This window comes from Melopsittacus undulatus, chromosome Z (genome assembly GCF_012275295.1).
Source record: "Melopsittacus undulatus isolate bMelUnd1 chromosome Z, bMelUnd1.mat.Z, whole genome shotgun sequence".
Classification (NCBI taxonomy): Eukaryota; Metazoa; Chordata; class Aves; order Psittaciformes; family Psittaculidae; genus Melopsittacus; species Melopsittacus undulatus.
Window position 1 is genome coordinate 1,708,688 of NC_047557.1, and position 19,348 is coordinate 1,728,035.

A 19,348-nucleotide genomic window follows, 5' to 3' on the forward strand; every position below is an offset into this window, starting at 1 on the left:
GAGGGACACCATTTGTCACTGGTGTGCATCGAGACACTGAGCTGCATGCGACTGTCCAACCATCGATCAGCCCCCTCATTACACCCGTACCTCTACAGCTGAGAGAAACGGACTTTGTGGGGGGCTGTGAGAGGCTGCAGGGCTGCGGCACCACACGGCAGCGCCGCTGGGCTGCGGGTCACCTCAGGCCGCCATTACAGCTCCCGAGCCCCTCACCGTGGCTGCGCCATGACGCCACAGCCACCGCCGCGCGTCGCTCTAGCAACGGCTGAGGCGGCCGGGCGGCCATGGCGGCGCAGCGGCGGTGCCGGGAGGTGTCCGGGCCGGGCCCGCACTCCGTAGCGGTGGTGAGGGACGGGGCCGGAGCGGGGACAGCCTCCTCCCGTCCGTCGAGAGGGGCGATAGGAGCCGCAACCCGGTGCCGGGCTCTGTGAGGGGAGCTGGGAGCGGGGTGTCGTGAGGGCTGCAGGATGTGGGGGTCCCTGAAGGAGCCTTCCCAGCTGCACCCGTGTGGGGTGAAGTCTGCCCTTCACGGATGTACAGGTCCCCTGTATTCGCCGTGGGGTGCGGCTGTGTGTGAGAGGGGAGATGTGGCTGGAGGGAGATGGCTGGAGGTGATCTGTGGTGAGGACGCTTGTTCAGTGTATGTAAAGCAAACTATAAACACTCCCTTGCATGTATAGGGCAAGAATGAAGCTGTAGCATGGAAGACAAAGAACTGTGGGCACTTGAAGCCATTTCACGCTCTTGTAGAGGTGTTGTGCTACTCAAGGCAGTCCTCTCGGGATTTACCCTTATAACCCCAAATTCTCATCCTTTGGTGTTATGTATCATAGAACCCCTGACTGGTTTGGGTTGGAAGGGACCTTAAAGCTCCTCCAGCTCCAACCCCTGCCACGGGCAGGGACCCCTTCCACTGGAGCAGCTGCTCCAAGCCCCTGTGTCCAACCTGGCCTTGAGCACTGCCAGGGATGGGGCAGCCACAGCTGCTCTGGGCACCCTGTGCCAGCGCCTCAGCACCCTCCCAGGGAACAGCTTCTGCCTCAGAGCTCAGCTCAGTCTCCCCTCGGGCAGGTTCAAGCCATTCCCCTTGGCCTGTCCCTCCAGGCCCTTGTCCCAAGCCCCTCTCCAGCTTTCCTGCAGCCCCTTTAGGCACTGGAGCTGCTCTCAGGTCTCCCCTTCAGGAGCCTTCTCTTGTCCAGGCTGCCCCAGCCCAGCTCTCTCAGCCTGGCTCCAGAGCAGAGCTGCTCCAGCCCTCGCAGCAGCTCCATGGCCTCCTCTGGCCTCGCTCCAACAGCTCCAGGTCCCTCTTGTGCTGCTGCCCCAGAACTGGATCAGGGCTGCAGGGGGGGTCTCACAGAGCACAGCAGAGGGGCAGGATCCCCTCCCTGAGCTGCTGCTCACGCTCTGGGGGTGCAGCCCCACACACGGGGGGGGTTCTGGGCTTAAGTGCACATCATCTCATTTGGTGATTAATTCAGCTAAAAAACAAAAGCAAAACAAAAAGTGGAATAACTGACTATATGTTCACTACTCACGTATGTTTTCTCTTACAGAGAGCCAAGCCTCCTAAAGAGCAAAGAAATGAAAATTTTGTCTTGGCCTGGAGACAGAAAGAAAAGGAACTCCTTGAAAATACTAAATTAATAAAGCTGTTCGACCAGTACTGCAAGACCTGCAGGTGGCAGCAACAGAAAGAACAGAAGTGGCTGAACAGTGCTGTGCAGAGAAAGGTTGATGTGGCAATGCAGGAGTACCTCGCTGGGGTTGATGAGAGGAGAATGAGGTAACAAACAAGTAGCTAATACCAATATCTGCCCTACTATTTTCAACTTAACGTAGAGGAATGATGACAGGGAAAAATATTCTGGAGCTCAGCATTGTACGTTATACTGTGTATTGGAGCATGATGTTTGTTATTTTAACAGAAATCATGAGTTGTGCTTATTGGTTGGCCAAGCAGCAGTGTACAGCAAAGAGTAGTTATTGGGCTGCCATTTCTCTTATTAATGAGTGAACCAATCACTAGAGATCATGTCAAACACATTAAGTAGTACAGTTTAGGTGGCATTTAGAACCTAGTCTGCCAAATGCAAATTAAAAGTAGTATTTCATAGTAGTATATTCAGTATATAGTTGTAGTATATTGACTTTAATTGCTTGATTTTTAAAGAAAGCAAAGAGTACTTTATTGTCAGAAGCTTTAATTGCTGGGTGTAACTTTTTCTGTAGCTTCAAGTCAATGTTGAGGTCATACAAGTAATTTTCAATACAGGCAGCTTCAAAAATAAAAATTTCAAAAGTCAGTCAGAAATAATGAAGGTGAGGCATATTACAGTCTTGTAAAGAACAGAACTGGTCTATGTTGATCTTTGGAAAAAAATTCATATGATTCTATTTCTCAGTTACTTTTTCATGTTAAGTGACTTTGGAGCTATGAAAGTCACTGATTAGGTATCCTGCTCTGATGTGTCTTCGTAGCAATTGTATACCACTTGCACAGGTTGGATGGAACCTCTGGAGATAATCTAGTCCAACCCCCTGCTCAGGCAGTCATATAAAGCAGGTTGCCCAGTACTGTGTCAATTTGGGTTTTGCTTATCTCTACAAATGGAGACTTCACCATCTCTGTGGGCAACCTGTATCAGTTTGTGACCACCCTCACAGCTAAAAATCAACCCAAATCTGAGTTTTCTTGTGTTCAAATGGAATTTTGCATGTTTTAGGTTGTGCCCATTGCCTCTTATGCTGTCAGTGTGCACTACTGAGAAGACCCTTTTCCACATTCCTTCAGGTGTTTATATACATCGATAAATTCCCCTGAGTCTTCTCCAGGCTGAAGTTTCTCCTCTCAGGAGAGATGCTGCAGTCCCTTAATTATCTTAGTGGTCCTTCACAGGGCTCACTCCACTAAGTCAGTATTTTTCTTGTTCTGGGGAGCCCAGAACTGAGTCCAGCAATCTGTGTGAGGTCTGATCAGTCCTGAAAAGGAAGGTTCCCCTCTCTCGACCTGCTGGCAGTGTTTTTTCTCATGCAGACCAAGATTCTGTTTGCTTTCTTTGTTGCAAGGGTGCATTGCTGGCTTCTGCTCAGCTTGTCTGCCAGGACCCACGGGTCCCTTATGGCAGAGCCAATCCTCAGCCAGTCAGCTTGCAGTGTGTACAAATTCATTGAGTTATTCCTCCCCAGGTGTTGTTGAACTTCGGGGTTTTCTTCTTATTTAGCTACTTAATATCCCCATGTTGTCTTTGCACGGAAACTCAGCTTGGCGTATAATTAGGACTTTGTAATTGGGTTTCAAAATTGGTTAGTCTTTGGCTTTGCTACTATAACTCCCACTGGCAGTGGCAGTTTAGGTCCTAGAGCACTATTGCTCATGTAGTAGCACGGGCACACTATTGCATAAAAGTGTGAGTGATTTCCTGGAAAACACAAGGGCATTCAGGCTGAAATTAGTGAATATTTGGATTTCTGAATTCCTCCACCTTTCTTCCTGGTAGAACAAATAGGTAAATGGCAGCATGTTTATAAATTGCTGATTTGATATGTTTTTTTCATCAAGTTCTTTCAGAGTGAAGTGGTTTATGGAGTGATGCTTAAATAATAGAAGGTAGTTTAAGGGAAGATACAGTTACAGATGTGTAGAGAAGGGTTGTGAATACCAGGGAGGGATTATGCTGAAGGATAACACTAGTACAAGAAGAAATTAATTTCATCTGGTGACAAATACAGTATTTGTTTAACGGGGGACTGAAGTTGTAAAGTAGCATTGGAAATGGGTTTGTAAGGTCAGGAACTTAAGTTGTGCCAGGACAGAATAGCTCATACTGTGCTGTAAGATTCCCTACATGAGCACAACAGGAATGATCCCTGAGTTAAAATTTGATGTTCGCTTCTTGGGCATTTGCAAGAAAAGTTGAAAGGAGCCTAGTACCTATTTTGTGCTCATAACAAACTCAAGCTTACTCAACGGAAGGATTGTTTTAGCTTTTCTTTAAACATTTTTATTACAGGCTTTGTGAGCTTCTGGAAGCAGAGGAAAGTAGGTACTATGCTGAAATGGAGGTGCTTGAAGAAACAGCACAGGAGAAACAAGCAAAGATTAGGGAGAGAGCAAAATTACTGAAAGAGAAAAGAGAAGAAGAAAGACAGCAACTGGTGGCTGAAAAACGAGAGCAGCAATTCAGGTATCACCATAAAAATATCTTATAAAAGAGAATTTGCCTGACATAAATATAAAGAAGCCATTTAACAAGGTGACAATAAGAAACTGAGTAGGTAAAGATGAATTTGAGTGAAATGATAAACCAAAAAAAGATTAAAGTGGTTTGGATAAAGGTGTATGAGCTTTGCCAGAAGTTGTGAGGCCTCAGCTATGTTGTATGCGGTGGAGCAAAGTATAGCCTTTTTTTGAGCAGAGTATAGCCTTTTTTTGATTTCTGTGGTCCAGGGACCAAATTTGCAACGCTGTAATGCTCAGTAAAATACGTGAGAAAAAAATTTAATTAGTAGAGATGAAGGCATCAGGTACAGAGATCTTCACTATCCTCATTATTTAAGTGTTGAGATACTACGAAAACATTCTTCCAAGTGTACTGTGAAACTCTGAGTCCTGTGTGAACATCCCTGCACTGTCACCTGCCATGTCAGCTGGTTTTGTCATTCCTTATTCTGGCATAATAGTTCTGTTTCAGCTTTATACTGTTGGAGTGAAAAGTGTTTATGGAAGATTAATTTGGTCTAAATGATACTTCCTAAGCTACATTGAAGATCCTTGAAAAGTGAAGATTGTCCAATAAGACAGTGTTTTTAGTTACTGCATATTCAAGAATTCCAGCCAAAGGTAAAGTTTAAATGCAACCTGAAGTTCCTGGATGCTGAGCTTGTCAACATCTTCCAAAGTCATTAAGATTTACAGGTGTATATCAGGCTCTGAAGCACTGGCATGAAATCTGACTTGTTCAGTTCTTGGAAATAATTTTTCTGAGGAAGGGATGAAAATAATATTAATGTATTTTAATTGTAATCATTTGAAGTGTCTCTTGCTACTCTCCCACCATAGAAATCCAGAACACCTGCTTCTCAGTGTGCAGGGGTAAAAATCAACACTTGCTTTCACTTGTGCATGAGCTCTAATTAACTAATTTCACAGGTAAATGTCTGTTTCTTAAGTGTGGGGTTTATTGACTGAGGCAGGTGTTAAGACAGTGCATGAACATCTGAATTCACATGCTGGCCTTAAAATATGGCCCTCACGACTGACAATTTCTAGTTCGTATCCATCATGCAGTAGTTGAAATTCACTTTTAAAATTGTTTTGAGGAGACGCTGCTGGCCTGCCTTTTATTTTGTACCTGTAGCTTGTCTTACATGCCATGAGGCATGATTCAGCTTCTGATTTTGACACCTAAAGGTAGGTGTCTAAGTGTTGCTATCTTTATATTCACTGTAAATATGAAATCCTGTTCTATTCAGTGGATTTTCATTGAGATCAGGGCACTTAAAGGAACCTAAGTTATACTGAATTAGCCATGTACTGGTCTTTCAGTTGAATTGCACCCTGCCTGGTATTAGCTGCAGTGATTGGGTAGATTCCTATTGATTAGAATTTAGCTGATATGTAGATGCCTGATTTTAGGTATTGTAATTGCAAACTGAATCCGACCAGTGAATCTCATCATCTGCTGATAGCACACTTGGACTTTCATACTGTAGTTACCTGTGTTGATGTCTCAGGTCCTTTTTTCTCCCAGTACAACCCTGCTGACACATGATTGACTCAGTCTCATGGGATCATTCCCATCATTCTTCTGCCTTTCCCAGTCTGCTCTCTCAGCCTCCCCTCTGTCAGTTTAAGGCCATTCGCCCTTTTCTTGCCTCTACAGGCCCTTTGCAAAAGTTCCTCTCCAGCTTTCTTGTAGGCCCACTTTAGGTATTGGAAGGCTGCTATAAATATATATGCATAATATATTTACTTACTTATAAATTATGTACTTGTAGTATTATAGTAGTATATTATATACATTATAAAACATATGCAAAACCAGAAATTAAAAGAGGGCAAGATAAAGAAGAAGCAAACACTATTTTAATTTTAATGCTACTTATTAATGTTACAAAACATATTTTCTTCCTGCACCCCAGTGGATTGTCTTATGTACCCTGCTTTGGAAACCTTCGCTCTAGGGCACAGCCAGAGGAGCCCAGGGAGATGATTTCAACAGCAGGTGGATATGCACATGATTTTCTGTTTCTCTTTGCCTGTGAATTTACAACTATTTGGAATGTCTTTCTGAAACCTAATACAGACTTCTTTATTTCTTTTAAGAAAGTCACTCCACTCTTCTGCAGTATAGATTCTCAGCCTGAGGTATGGGAGCACCTGAAGTGTACAGCAATCCAATACGTTATTTCAGAATGCTAAAAGGATGCTCTTTTATCAGCTGTGTAGGCTGGGTTTGGAGCTCTAGCCTGAGGGTAATAGATCTAACAGCTTCTCAGTGGTGATGTTGGCCAGGAAGAGTCCTTTGTCGTGAGGTCATAGAGGGCACAGTCCTTGGACTACTAGAGTCACACTGGAATTCATTTTCATGAAAGGCTACAACTTGTATGAAGAGATACTCTGCCAGTTTTAGCCCAAGGGCATGTTCAGCATTGGTATCTTTAAAGAAAATTGCAGTGTCTTAAAATTTGCATAAAACACATCCTTTTTATTGTGATAACATCAAACATCCTTACAGAGATGCTGTTATCACAGGAACTTTGTATTACAGCCATAAAATGAATAAATAACTGTGAGTGGTTGGGAATAAATGCAGTTTCTGTCTTTGGGAAGTAGCTACATACATTTTAATGTTAAGAAGCTTAGGATAGCAAAGTGAGGAAGAAAACCAGCCATCTGGGGGAGCAGATGTTTATAGGTTGCTGTAAAAGCTGCTTTGAAGGAATTATTTTGATGAAATCAAGCAATTATAGGGTTATTTTATATTAAAATTCTAACTGTGCTGAACTTTTATTTAACTTCTCTTTCTTTCTGAGAATTCAATTAAAATTCAAATTAGTTTATAGTCATGAAAAAGAATAAGTAATTCTTTATTCCTTCACTGCTGAGAGAACTTTGAACCCATTTTGTTAAGGTAATACAGTTATTTCTAATGGTGTAAGATTTGAAATCTTAATAATAGCATGTTTCCCTCACAGTATTTGAGAAACACATTTTTCATGAATACTAATTAGTATTGTAGTCTTTAATGACCACTAGCTCCTGCCCAGGAGTTGGAAGATAAACCCCAGTGCTAAAATATAAGAAAACTGACAATAATATAGTCTGTTTGTTTACCTGCTTGAAGGATGGGGCCACCTCTTGGAGTGCGCCATTGCTTACAGCCTGCACATCTCTATGCTGCTCTCTGCTTTCATTGTTGGGACAACCAGTAGTCAGAAGGTTCCAGTCTTATACAAGAGGCAAACCATTCCTTTTCACTAGTCTGCACTGGCATCTGCTCTTTTGTTACTGCATTTTTTCACCCTTCTCAGCTAAGCTAAAGATGGTTCCTCACTCCAGTGACAGCTTCTCCTTTAGATAATGCAAGCCTGACTAAGGAAAGAACCTTCCACCACAGGCTCAATGGCATTAGGTGCTTTACATATAGAGGATGAAGAGAGCGATGCCCTTGGCCTCAGAAACTTACAGCTGAAATGTGGGGCAGCAAACAGTGAATGCTGACAGGAAGAAAACATTGTGAGACCTCTGCTTCTACATGAAAATACAGGTCATGGATTGTGTTCTTTGGCTGTACCTCACTGCTACAACAACAAGGGACAAAAAGGTATAGCCACCTTTCCCCTCCACAGTCAGCTCTGATTTTGCACTGCTCTACTCTAACTATTGTAGCAATGAGAACAGGGTCAATCTGGCTTTCAGCACTGTCACTTTTTCTGTCTGTCAATAGCTTGTTCAACCGGTTCTGAACCAGAGTAGAGCTACTTGGGGAAATGCTTTTTGCATTTTATAAACAGTAAGTATTTTTAGGAGGCTATCTTAGCATGGAGTTTTATTGGTAAAGCTTTGGAAGATCTTGTAAGCCAACAAATAATTATTTATATGCTGATGTTTGCCTCAGCTACATATTAATGATACCAGGAGCTGTGCTAATTCTGTGCTTGTTAGCAGGAGGTGAGCAGGAGGTGATGAAGGAGCAGTGTCAGGTGAAGAAGCCAGAATTTCAGAGCATAATTTTACTAGTTTTAGGGCAGAAATGAGTTATAGATCACCAGTCACACACTGTTTTACTGTATTTTCCCTGTTTGCCTCATTGCTAGTGGATATAGCAGTTGACCTTAGGGAGAGGCCAAATCTGAATTGTTTCTGAGGCCTTCATTGAGGTGTGAACCCATGTCCCCAGAGGGAATAATGCTCCTATTAACTCTGTACCTAAACCCCACATGAGGGAATATAAATGTAGGTTTAGATGGAGACAGCAGCTATACTGGACTTCGGAATCATTTAGAAAAGTAAAGACCTTGCAAAGACAGGTCCTTAGCAGGGCCACAGAACATGAAAAACCAAATGACCAGATATCTACTTTTAGTGCTGGCAAACTTAATTTTGTTTTTAAGTATTAAAAAAAATTACACCTTAGTCAATGGGATTCAGATTTTGTTTTGTTGCTGCAGTTAGGCAAATCAACTGTAACTGTCCCAGTGTGGAGACTGAGCTCTATGAGATAGTTCCTTGATGACTATTAGATATTTTTGCTGCATAGGACTGTCAGCTAAATGCTGTGCAAAGTAATAGTATTTCACATTGTACAGGTAACTGCTGCTGTCATGCAGTGGTTTGAGATTCAGTCAATGATGTCTTACAATATCTACTATGAATTCCTAATTAGGATTGTAGTAACCTGTAGATGGTTTCATTCAGCCTGAAATTGGGATATCTTTTTACTTCACAGCATTCACATCTGTCTGTCACACATCCGTAGAGCTTATAGATCCTGAACCCTTGTAGATCTTCACCATTGTTTGCCAGTTTCCTATTTTGATTTTGTGAAAATTTATATCTTAGTTGTAGAACAGAATTAAAATGCTTGCATATTGTTCAAATCAGATGTTGTTCAACAGCATATGTTGATCTCAATAGTGGTTTTTTTTTTCAAAAATAAAGGCAGAATCTATAAACAGTTCAGTGTTCTTCAGCTGGGGACAAATACCTGTTTATGTGCAACTCAGTTGCAGTGAGTAAGTGCAAATTGAAAGCTGCATTAGTTGTTTGACTTTCTAGCTTCTCCTGACTTTCATTGCAACTTTTTGGAGTTACCCCACAAAACTTCATTAAAAAAATTAATAAATTTCTAGTGGTTCCTGTTGAACCTAAATTTCCGTGCTCAAAGTATTTCCTGAATATGAATGAGCTTTCAAGTGACTAATAAAGATATTCTGAGTCTTCATTTGAATAAAGAGCAACCTACATGTTGAGCAAGTGCAGTGTGCATGTGTTTTATATGTTAAAAGAAATATACAAACCCCACACATTGCATGTTCCAATGATATATATATATTTTGTATGAAATACACATTGTGTTTAAGAGGTATGTATATATTGTGCATATATATGCGTATATGTGTGTATATATATATACTTTACAAATTCATGTCAAAATCTCCATCCCATCAGGCTCTCTATGATTTCTTAGGTCTCACAAGGAGTCAGTGTCAGACCAGGTGTACAATTTGGTATCCTGAGACATGGTCCTTTGAGTATTATGAGCTGGGAACCTCTGTCCATCACACCTCTGTAGACTTGCATATTGCTTTGAGACTTTTGGGGTTTTTTAACTTTTATGTTGCCTTTCAGAGAACAATCCGAAGAGCTTCGTACACTGTGGATGAAGAAGCATCAGAAGGAAGTGTCTGAAGACCAGCTGGCTCAGGTAGCACTGAAGAAGGAGTTGGAAAAGCAGCAGAAGAAGGAAGAGCAGATGCTTGAAGAGCTTTTGAAAGAGGATATGTTAGCAAAGGAAAAGCAAGAGGCATTGAAGGTGCGGAAAATAGCAGAACAGAATCGGGAAACTCTGAATGCACTCAATGCCCAGGTAGCAGTGCTCAAGGCTCACAAAGAGGACGCAAAGCGGCTGAAGGAGGAAGAGGCTCGACTGCTGGTAATTTCTGTTATCATTCTCAATTCAGGGTTGTGCCTGAGGCCTTCCTAATGATAGGCTTAGTAGACATTTAGATTAATCTGTACCTTATTTGTATCTTCACTGATTCCATTTGTATCTGAGACTGCCCTATTATGCTAAGCCTCTTTTCCAGAGCTGTGGCAAATGCATTCCTGTTTACAAAGGGAAATACATCTTTTGAAGCTTAGCATCATAAAGGATTTTTGCATTCAAAGGCTTTCAGAGCCTCTGTGGGAAATGGAAATGTTTTTAACCTTTTGCCCCACATATTTGCAGTTTTCTGATTTCTGCTTTGTTGTGGGACAGCTGGAGAGTCTTGTGTACCAGCTGTTGCACCCAACACCAGATCTCAGACCATGATACATATGTTCAATGATCATGGTAAATGCACTGGGAGGAAACACCAAGAGTGTGCTGCTCCCAGAAGGGAAGTGGAGCCAGTAGCTGAAGGTGACAGTGGGGGAGGCAAATACACTGTCCTCACTGTCAAGAGTCCCACAGTACCCAAAGGAATGGAGCAGAGGAAGTCTGCTGACAGTAACTGCTGACATCTAAAAGTCCAGACTGTGTGGCAAGTCAAGTCAAGGTCTAGATCAGGATCAACCTCAGGCATAGGCATACCTGCAGCACAGCTCTTGTAGGCACCAAGGGCAAGAGACAGAGCCTAACTGCAGCTTGAAGCGACTCCTCTTAGCCCTTTCTCACAACAGTCTTTTCCAGCCCTCGGATCCAAGGCTCATGTTGGGACTGCTGCATCACACATAGGCAAACCCTGCAGAGAGGTTGTAGAGCCTGTTGATGAGCTCAGGACCCTGATACATACATGAGGAGACATGTTTATATGAAAATTCCCACCTGCTTATGCTGCAGCTGACTGAATTTCAGAATCTACATCATTTTTTCTAGAAACAAATTAGCAAGCAGTGCCCAAGCTCTCTCACCTGCTAGTGTTGGCTGCTGTTGGGCATCACATCATGGGAGGCATTTGACTATCTTGGCCAAAATGGCCACTACCCTTTTTTTTATCCTTATTTCCCCCCAGTGTAGGCTTGCTGTAGTTGTGCTGGATTTAGTGGGGTCACTGGTTCACAGTATTCTTGTTGACTGTGTGAGTTGAGACTGTTTAGCTCAGACTCAGTCTTCATTTTGTAGCTATTTACATGTAGCAGTTGAATAATCACTCAGGCTACTGTGTTAGGCACTGGAAGCTGATGTTGGCAAGGTTACATCACTGATTTTAAAAAATAATGACACTATGCTCTGAAAATTCTGCCTGTAAAAGAGTCCTTATTTCAAGCTAGACTTGTAATGTTTCAGTTATTTAAAAACATGCAGAATGAAATTGTCTTCTTGTAACAACTTTTAAGGCACTGCCAAACCTCGCAGGCAAAGAACACTTCTACTTAACTGTCCTTTTCAGAAAAATGTGACTAGAGTAGAAGACTCTGTAGCTTCCCCTGAAGACAGCTGCCTTGGGCTCTGTCAAGGACATAAATTTCTGGTGAAGTGGTTTAGTGTCTGTAAAAAAGCTTTCTTCAAAGGGTCCATAAAGGAGAGTTTCTGTGTTAAAAATGGGATATAATCCTTCATCAGCAGAAAAGGGATATGGCAGATGGCCCCATTATAAGTTTCTCAGTGCAGAGTTGATAGCCTCTAATGATCAGGGGTTTCATCTGGATGAAGGACACACCAAGGACAATTAAGTGTCTCAATGTGTAATGTTTCTTGTGGTTGCTGCTGGAAATAGATTATTTAGTAAATTAAAACTCGCGCCTTTGCCATGAAATACCACGTGTGCATCAGAATACCTCAGGCTGGATGACAAAACAGAGACAGCAATTTTGCATTAGCTACACTACTGACATTAGCCATCTTCCTGCCACTCTTTCTTTTCTCTCTGTTATAGAATTATGATTTCCTGAGAAGGTGATTGAAATCACATTACACTGGCTGTAGTTTCACAAGTGCTACATGGGTTTCTGCCATAGCACTTTGGTCCTAGCTTACAGATGGATGGTTGGTAACAATTTCTGTGTACACTTGCAGTGTTGTGTCTCCCCAGTGTTTATACCTTCCTAGAATAAACACTGTGGATTCCATCCTTGGACACTCACACAGAGCTTCACTGGTGTGTCAGTATTCAGTCTACGACGTGTCAGCTTGCCCACTAGACTGTTAACTATTTTAACTTTCTTTTTAGTTTACTGCTCAAAGTTTTTTTGTTTACTTATCCTGTGGCTCAAATAGTATAAATACTGAATTTCAAAGGTGTTTTACCAGCTTCTGAATTTGACCACTCAGGCAGATAGCAAAGTCAGCTCTGGCTTTGGAGCACTGGAAAAATCAGTGAGTGCTTTATGTCCAGCGTAACAAGTTCTGTTCCTTAAGAAGTGCAGCTTGTACTTCTGCATGGGGAAGATTAGACAAACCTGCTAATGCATTTCAGAAGAATTGTTCACATTACAAAAGAGATATTTAATTTAAAAACAGGCTAACAAAAAAATGTACCTTCAAGACAGCTGACACATTGCTTCTGAGGCCTGTAGATACGTTAATGATGGTCACATACTGTTTTATGACTATGTTTAAGCACAGCTGTGCTTGTAAACTTACTCAAATTCATGCTGTTCAGAAATTATGCTAAGTTAGTTTGTTGATGGTACTCTGGTATTAATTTTCATTTATTTATTTTTTCTAAATATTCTTGAATAGAACTGTTAGAACTTGAATATGTTTTCTGGTTTTCACTGTTTTTTCAGAACTCAGCTCTACTGTCCATTTTTTTTCTTCTTTCCAATATAAAATGGAACGTTTTGAAACCATGGAAATTCAGTAACTGCCCATCAAAATATAAAGAACCAATTACTTACTTTATACAACCCTACGTTCACTAGTTCTGTGCTCTGGACATCCAGCACAGACATGGCACAGGTAACACGTGCAGAAACAGGAAGGTTCTGTTACTGATTAATGGTTATGGCTGCATGTGATGACTTGGACATAGATCATAAATGCTGCAGTGATACTGATTTCTCTGAGGAGATGATTCTGTCTACCCTTTGAAATACTTGGAGAACATCAGGCATTTCAGTGTTTTGATATTGAAGTGCATGTGATAATTAAATGTAAAAATCCTAAATTCTAGTAAATGATATGCTGAAATGCTCATGCTTTAACAAGTGCAATGGATCACAATGGTTCTCTAATGTCAGCAAGAAAGGCTTTAAATATTTATCTTTGCTGTCCAATGTTCCAATTAAACTAATTCATGCCATCACTTTAGTTTGAAATTATGCAATGATTTTACAAGCTGGCTATTTTTACCATTGTAGGAAGAAGAGCAGCAACTGCTTAAACTAGAAAATGAACAACTTCAGGTGAAGAAACTGCAGAAACAGAGGGAATGCAGGGATGTGTTGCTCAGTGCAGCACAGGACAGGAAGAATCGTCTTAATGAAGAAAAACAAATTGAACTTGCCTTAGAGATGAAGATCTTAGAAAAAGCTCTTCAGGACCCCCAGGAGAACATTGAGAAAGCAAGAAGAAAAGTAAGGCCTAGAGGTGTTTGTTGTGAAGTTGTGGGGGAGTCCCTCATCTAGACTAATTTTGTGGCACTTAGTGCTTTATACTACACAGTATAAATGAGATCAGACACAAGCCCTTTTCTTTGAACAAGTTGATTCTTTTCTTGCATAGTCTGTTGTCTCTCCTCCTGCCACTGATCTGCTTCTCTGAAGAAACCTGTTATCTATTAAAACCACAGTGAGTAATTTAAAGCATGCTTTGCAATCAGCAAGGATACCAAGCTAGGTGAAAGAAGGGAGCTCTTAAGAATTCCTGGACTCTTGTCCCTCTGCCAATTTCATGGTGTATAAATCACATGAGATTTTTCATCCTTGCACTACATGGGTATAATGTAGGTTGGAAAAGTATTTTTTGTTTTGTGGACCTGATTTGTTAAGTACTTACAACTGCTAATACTTCTAATTCATTAATGCTAAGAAATTATTTTAAGTCTTAGCTGGATAAGCCAAGATACAGATATAGCATGGATATAGATAGCTGCTGCATATATAGATGCAAAACCTCATGCTGAATATCTTGGAGATGCTGTGAATTGATGGATGTGACTGTCACTTCCTAAATTTGAAACAAATAGATTGTCCAGCTTCAGGGTGAAAATAGCTTTCAAAGTAACTTTTAAGTCAGAGCAGAGAGCTGCATTCATTACTCTGCCTAAGTTATTTAGAAGCTCATGTGAGTTTATATGAGAAAGTTTTATAAACTCACTTTTAGACCTTGGCACAAAATTAGAGGAGGTGATATTTATTATTATACTTTTACTGGACCCCAAGAATTCTAATGCAGGTAAAGGTGAAGTAGCTGCAGGAAGTTTGTGAAATGTCAGTGTTGTAGGCAGCTGATTCTGTGGAGGAAGGGATCACTTGGTTTTGTTCTGCTCTTACACTATTGTCCAAGCACTGCTGACTGGCCAGGAAGAAGATTCTGTACAGCTCTTTCCCATTGCAGGGTTTGGAGTGGGGCTCTCAGTTCCCACACTGGCTGCAAACCCTATGTCTCTTCATGTTTTGAAAGGTTTTTTTAAGTCATTTACTCAGCTCTGCAAATGTCTCTGTGTTCGCAGCAAGAGCTCTTAAAGGAGCAGAAGGCTTACCTGGCACACCTGGCTCAACAGCTGGAGGAGGAGAGACAGCGACAAAAAGAAGAGGACAAGATCATTGATGAGGAGATAGTGGAGATTTGGGACAAAAAGGCTGAAAAATTGCGACTAGAAAAGGAGGCTAGAAAGCAGCTCCTGAATGATGTCCTAAATACAAGACAACTGCAGATTGAGGAGAAGTGTAAGTAGTAACAGCTCACTGTCTGGGCACCAAACCTACCACATGAATGTGAGTGTTGGCAAAGGCTGAGAGAGTACAGCATGCTGCTTTTGGGAAGACCATCTGGCCCAGCATGCACAGGGTGTATGGCTGACTGGATAACAATGCTACTGCATCTGAATCTGCTTCTGAACCTTCGCTCCTGCAGACATTCCCTGCACTAATTTCCCATTGCTATCACCACAGCAAAGCCTAGTAAAGAGTGCATGATCAAGCAGTCATTATTATTAATTATATTATTATTAAATTCTTAATGTGAAATCTTTTCTGTTCTGAGTGGGTGAAAAACTAAGCTGAGAATACACTTGCCATTGTTTTGTGTGCTTCTTCAGAAACAACAGAACTCAGGCTTGCTAGGTAAGCTACTTGGCTTGAGCACAGCCTCGCTGTCCCTTCAAGCTTAGCAGTGCTGTTATCTTTGAAAGGTTTTGTTGTTTGGGTTTTTTTGCAGTGCAGAGAAATGTAAAGAAGCACGAAGAACTCGCTCAGGAGAAGAAGTTACTAGCTGAAGCAATCACTGAACTCAAACATACAGAAGAAGAAAAATATGCAAGGTTTGTTTTTTTTGTTTTTTTTTTTTTGTTTGTTTGTTTTGTTTTTTTTTAATGCCATCAGACATGACATAGATCAATGTTTTAAGCTTGTGGAAAGGCTAATTCTTATTTTCATATAGTTTTAAGAGCACTGGGTAGGCTTTATTCTGTTCAGAGAGACTCTACCACTGTGCAGCCTGTTAGCTCCAAACTGCTCAACAGCAACTCTGTTAAACTGCAGTTGGTATTAAATCACTAATTCCAATCTCATCACACAAATAATGGTGTTTCATTACATATCCTTATTTTTGTCTTTTGGGAACATCATGTGACTTGCATCAATCATGGTTATTAAAAACATCCCCACATACTCTGAGCTGTTATTACGAGTGGCAGAATTTGGGGAGGAAGGTTAATGAAGGGTTAGTTCATTACTTACCTAGGAGAACTAGTGTGTTCTGGCTTATTGCTAAACTCCACCCACATGCATCCCTTAAAACAGTCATATAGGCAGCCACACAAACAACAGACTACTGCACGACACCCAGCCACACGGTGTTCTCCTTCCCTTGCAGCTCCTCAGGGTGAGAATGTAGTTACATGCAATAGCTGAAATGTTCCTCTGGGTGTCATGCAAAGCCTAGGGAGCCGGGCCTTCTTCCACTTCCTCAATTTCTATTTTGCACGCCTGCCCTATCTCCATACTTGTCCGCAGGAGGTAACTGAGTAGCTTCTTCTACAGACAGTATCTGTTGTGTTCTCTGATGATGTTATTGGTAACAATCTCCTGGCTACAGCAGGAACCTCACCCTTCTGAAGGAAGCATGCTGGACTTCATTTTGGATATGCTTCACTTAGCAAAGGTGTTATTCAGAGGTGTCAGTAAAGGTTTGTGGTTCAACTGTGTTGTGTTAGTGCACAAGTCTGGACTAGACTGTTAGTATTTTAAGTGACTGTGTGAGTCTGTCTGACTCGTGCTCCAGAAGTGCCTGAACAGGTAGGTAGACTTCCACTGCTTCTCCAGAGGGTAGTGAAAGTAATCTATGAGTCTTGAGGTGGAAGGGAAGAATGATTTCTTCTGACAGCCATTTCCTAGAATCAGTACAACAGTGCAGCAGGAGCCTGCACCTTGCCTTCCTTTTGTCAGTAACTTGTTATCTTCAGAATGAGGGCATGGAGATGGGTATAAGGCTGCTACAGCAGCAAGCCTCAGCTAGAAAAGGACAGAGACCTGACACACTGATTGTCCTCTCACCACCACTGTGAGGGGCAGAGAAGAGGCCATCCTGGTTACAAAGAGTTGTTCTTGCTCTCTTTGTTGAGCACTGTTGAGCTCTGATTTTGCAATCTGCCTTGTAAAACGTTACAGAATGAAGTTAATACTCTAAAGACACTAAGGTTAGTATATAGCATTTAGTTAATAGAATGGTAGTTATTCTTAACACCTAAAAGGAGTTCTTTAGTCCAAGGTTGAATGGTAACAGCTGTAATAATAATAATAATAAATTATTATGTTGTTTGACGTTTTTTTACCCACACTTCATAAATAAGCTATTCATATATCTTTTACAGAAAAATAAAAGAAGCAAAAGAATACCAAGAGCAACTCAGGGCTCAAATGGCCTACCGGCAACAGGCCCGTGATGCTGAGCAAGAAGAGAAGCAACAAGATTATGAATTGAACCTAGAAACAGAGAGAGCTTACCAAGAAAAGGTACAAGACATTCTATCAACACCTCGTGAGAAAGTAGCAAAAACCCACCCTTTCAGAAGAAAACTAATGTCTTAATTCTAAAGAAGATCACTCAGTATGGTATTTTAGCACCCTCAGTTGCCTCTAAAAACATTTTCTAAAGATGTTTATAACTGACTTGAGTAAGTAGACCCCTCTCCACTGTGATGCTCAAAAAATTTAACTGGAAAATACAAGAAATAGTATTTTACTTGTACAAGAAACAAATATTTTAAAGGTAATTTTTTCCATGTAGATTTTTACAAAATGACTAATCCAGATCAAAGTGTGTGTCATTTTAATATGAGACTATTGTATGTTCTGTGCAGTATAATAATGGATTATGGCACAAATGGTATGTAGGCATCCTTTAAAATCTGCACAAAGAAAACTTGTATAAGAGTTTTAGCAAACTTTTATTAAAGTGCCTTTTGAACTGCAAATATTTTCAAAGTCTTTTTTTTCTATTTAGACAAAAATTACCTGATGATTCATCATTTCCCTTGTTAAATACAAAACTATTTTTGAATAGATTATTATTAGATATTCATGATGTGAGGTGTCCCTGCCCATGGCAGGGGGGTTGGAACTAGATGATCTTAAGGTCCTTTCCAACCCTAACTATTCTATGATTCTATGATAGATATGATTATTATTAGATAGATATTCATATTTGAATAGATTCATATCTATTTTACTATGGGATGGGTAGTAAAGAGCTGATACTGCTTTGCACCTGTCCTGATAGCCCTTGAATGATCTGTGGAATACTGGAGTCACAAAGCTAGTCTGTGAGACATTTGCTTAGACAGAATTAATTGTGCAGGACTGAAGTTATCATTTTCTTGCAAAAAGGGTTATTATTTATAATTTTGATGGCAACTCTGCCCTTTGGACTGCCTCTGGATTGCTGCCAGTGCTATGGTCTGAACACACAGAATGGGATTGCAGAGCACCAGCAACATTTTAAGACAGAGCAACACAAAAGATGGTCATATGTCAACAGGAAGCTCTCAGAAAGGTTTTGGTAGTGAGTAGAAGGGACAGCTCCCCAAAGGACACTTAGCTCCCCTGTCAATGGACAGAATTGCCCTTTATGCCAAAGGAGAGGTGGGAACAATTCAGCTTCTCCCAGGGCATTGCCAGCAAACAGCTCCCTGCTGTGTATTTCATTAGTTTTCCCACTGTCCTTTTCAGAGGAAGGAAGTGAAGGATCCATTTACAGCCTCATATTCTTTCTTGTTCATAGACTGTGTAGCACCCAGAAATGTTTTAGCTGCTTTCTTGCATTTTTCCATTTGAGTCCTTGCTGCTAGTTACCTGCAGGTGCTTCTCTCCAGCTTTTCAGCTTCTACCATCTTTCCTGCAGCCCCTGCCTTTCCACCCTTTTTCTCTCCCTGTCTTCCCTTCCCAGTGTTTGGCTCCCTGTTGGCAAGTACAAGGACTCTTGTTGGTTTTGCTTTGTGGGAGCATGAACGGATGCATGGGGAAGCTGATAAATGGCTGGGACTGGAGCATAGGAGGTCTTGGAACAAATCAGGAATAAACTGCCTGCACAGTCACCTCAGTTTCGTGGTTTAAAGCATCAACAAGTTGATGAACACCGTTTGTGGAGAAAGGTGTACATCTGTTTGCAAAAAAGCCAGGAAGAGTTGTATTAATCTGAAATGGTATCAGTGATCTTAGCAGAGCAACACAGCTAATTATGGGTGTAAATGGTGGAAGAACCTGGCCCCAAGACCTTGCCCTGCTGAGGGGTGAAGGTGTATGATGGGGTTTTATCTTTGCTTACAGACAGGACTTCTCTGAGAGCAGCTTCGTGAGATAGCAGATAGAAAAGAAATGAGTTCACCAGCTGTGATCATCCAGACAAGTGACTAGACAGAGCAGAGAAGTGTCTCTTTTTCCTTGAATCCAAACAGGGATGTCTGTTCTGGTATTTCAAGGGTGGCTACAAAGAAGATGGAGCTTTGCTTTTTACAGGAAGTCCCATGGAAAAGA

The 19,348-nt window shown here is 41.3% G+C and overlaps 1 protein-coding gene across 1 annotated transcript; it reads left to right on the forward strand.

Annotated features, from left to right (window-relative positions):
* The first annotated feature begins 283 nt into the window (after positions 1 to 283).
* On the forward strand, positions 284 to 17,790 carry CFAP53 (cilia and flagella associated protein 53). Its single transcript, XM_034072977.1, has 8 exons — positions 284 to 347; positions 1,557 to 1,786; positions 4,014 to 4,187; positions 9,857 to 10,160; positions 13,514 to 13,729; positions 14,827 to 15,043; positions 15,534 to 15,636; positions 17,188 to 17,790. The coding sequence occupies exons 1-8, from the start codon at positions 288 to 290 to the stop codon at positions 17,402 to 17,404; spliced, it is 1,521 nt and encodes a 506-aa protein (XP_033928868.1). The 5' UTR covers positions 284 to 287; the 3' UTR covers positions 17,405 to 17,790.
* The last annotated feature ends 1,558 nt before the right edge of the window (positions 17,791 to 19,348 follow it).

Bases quoted from the DNA above. Each gene is read 5' to 3' on its own strand.
- CFAP53 (XM_034072977.1), top strand. From the start codon at position 288: ATGGCGGCGCAGCGGCGGTGCCGGGAGGTGTCCGGGCCGGGCCCGCAC. The intron at 4,188-9,856 runs GTATCACCATAA...GTTGCCTTTCAG, and splicing joins AAACGAGAGCAGCAATTCAG to AGAACAATCCGAAGAGCTTC. The intron at 15,637-17,187 runs GTTTGTTTTTTT...TATCTTTTACAG, and splicing joins GAAGAAGAAAAATATGCAAG to AAAAATAAAAGAAGCAAAAG.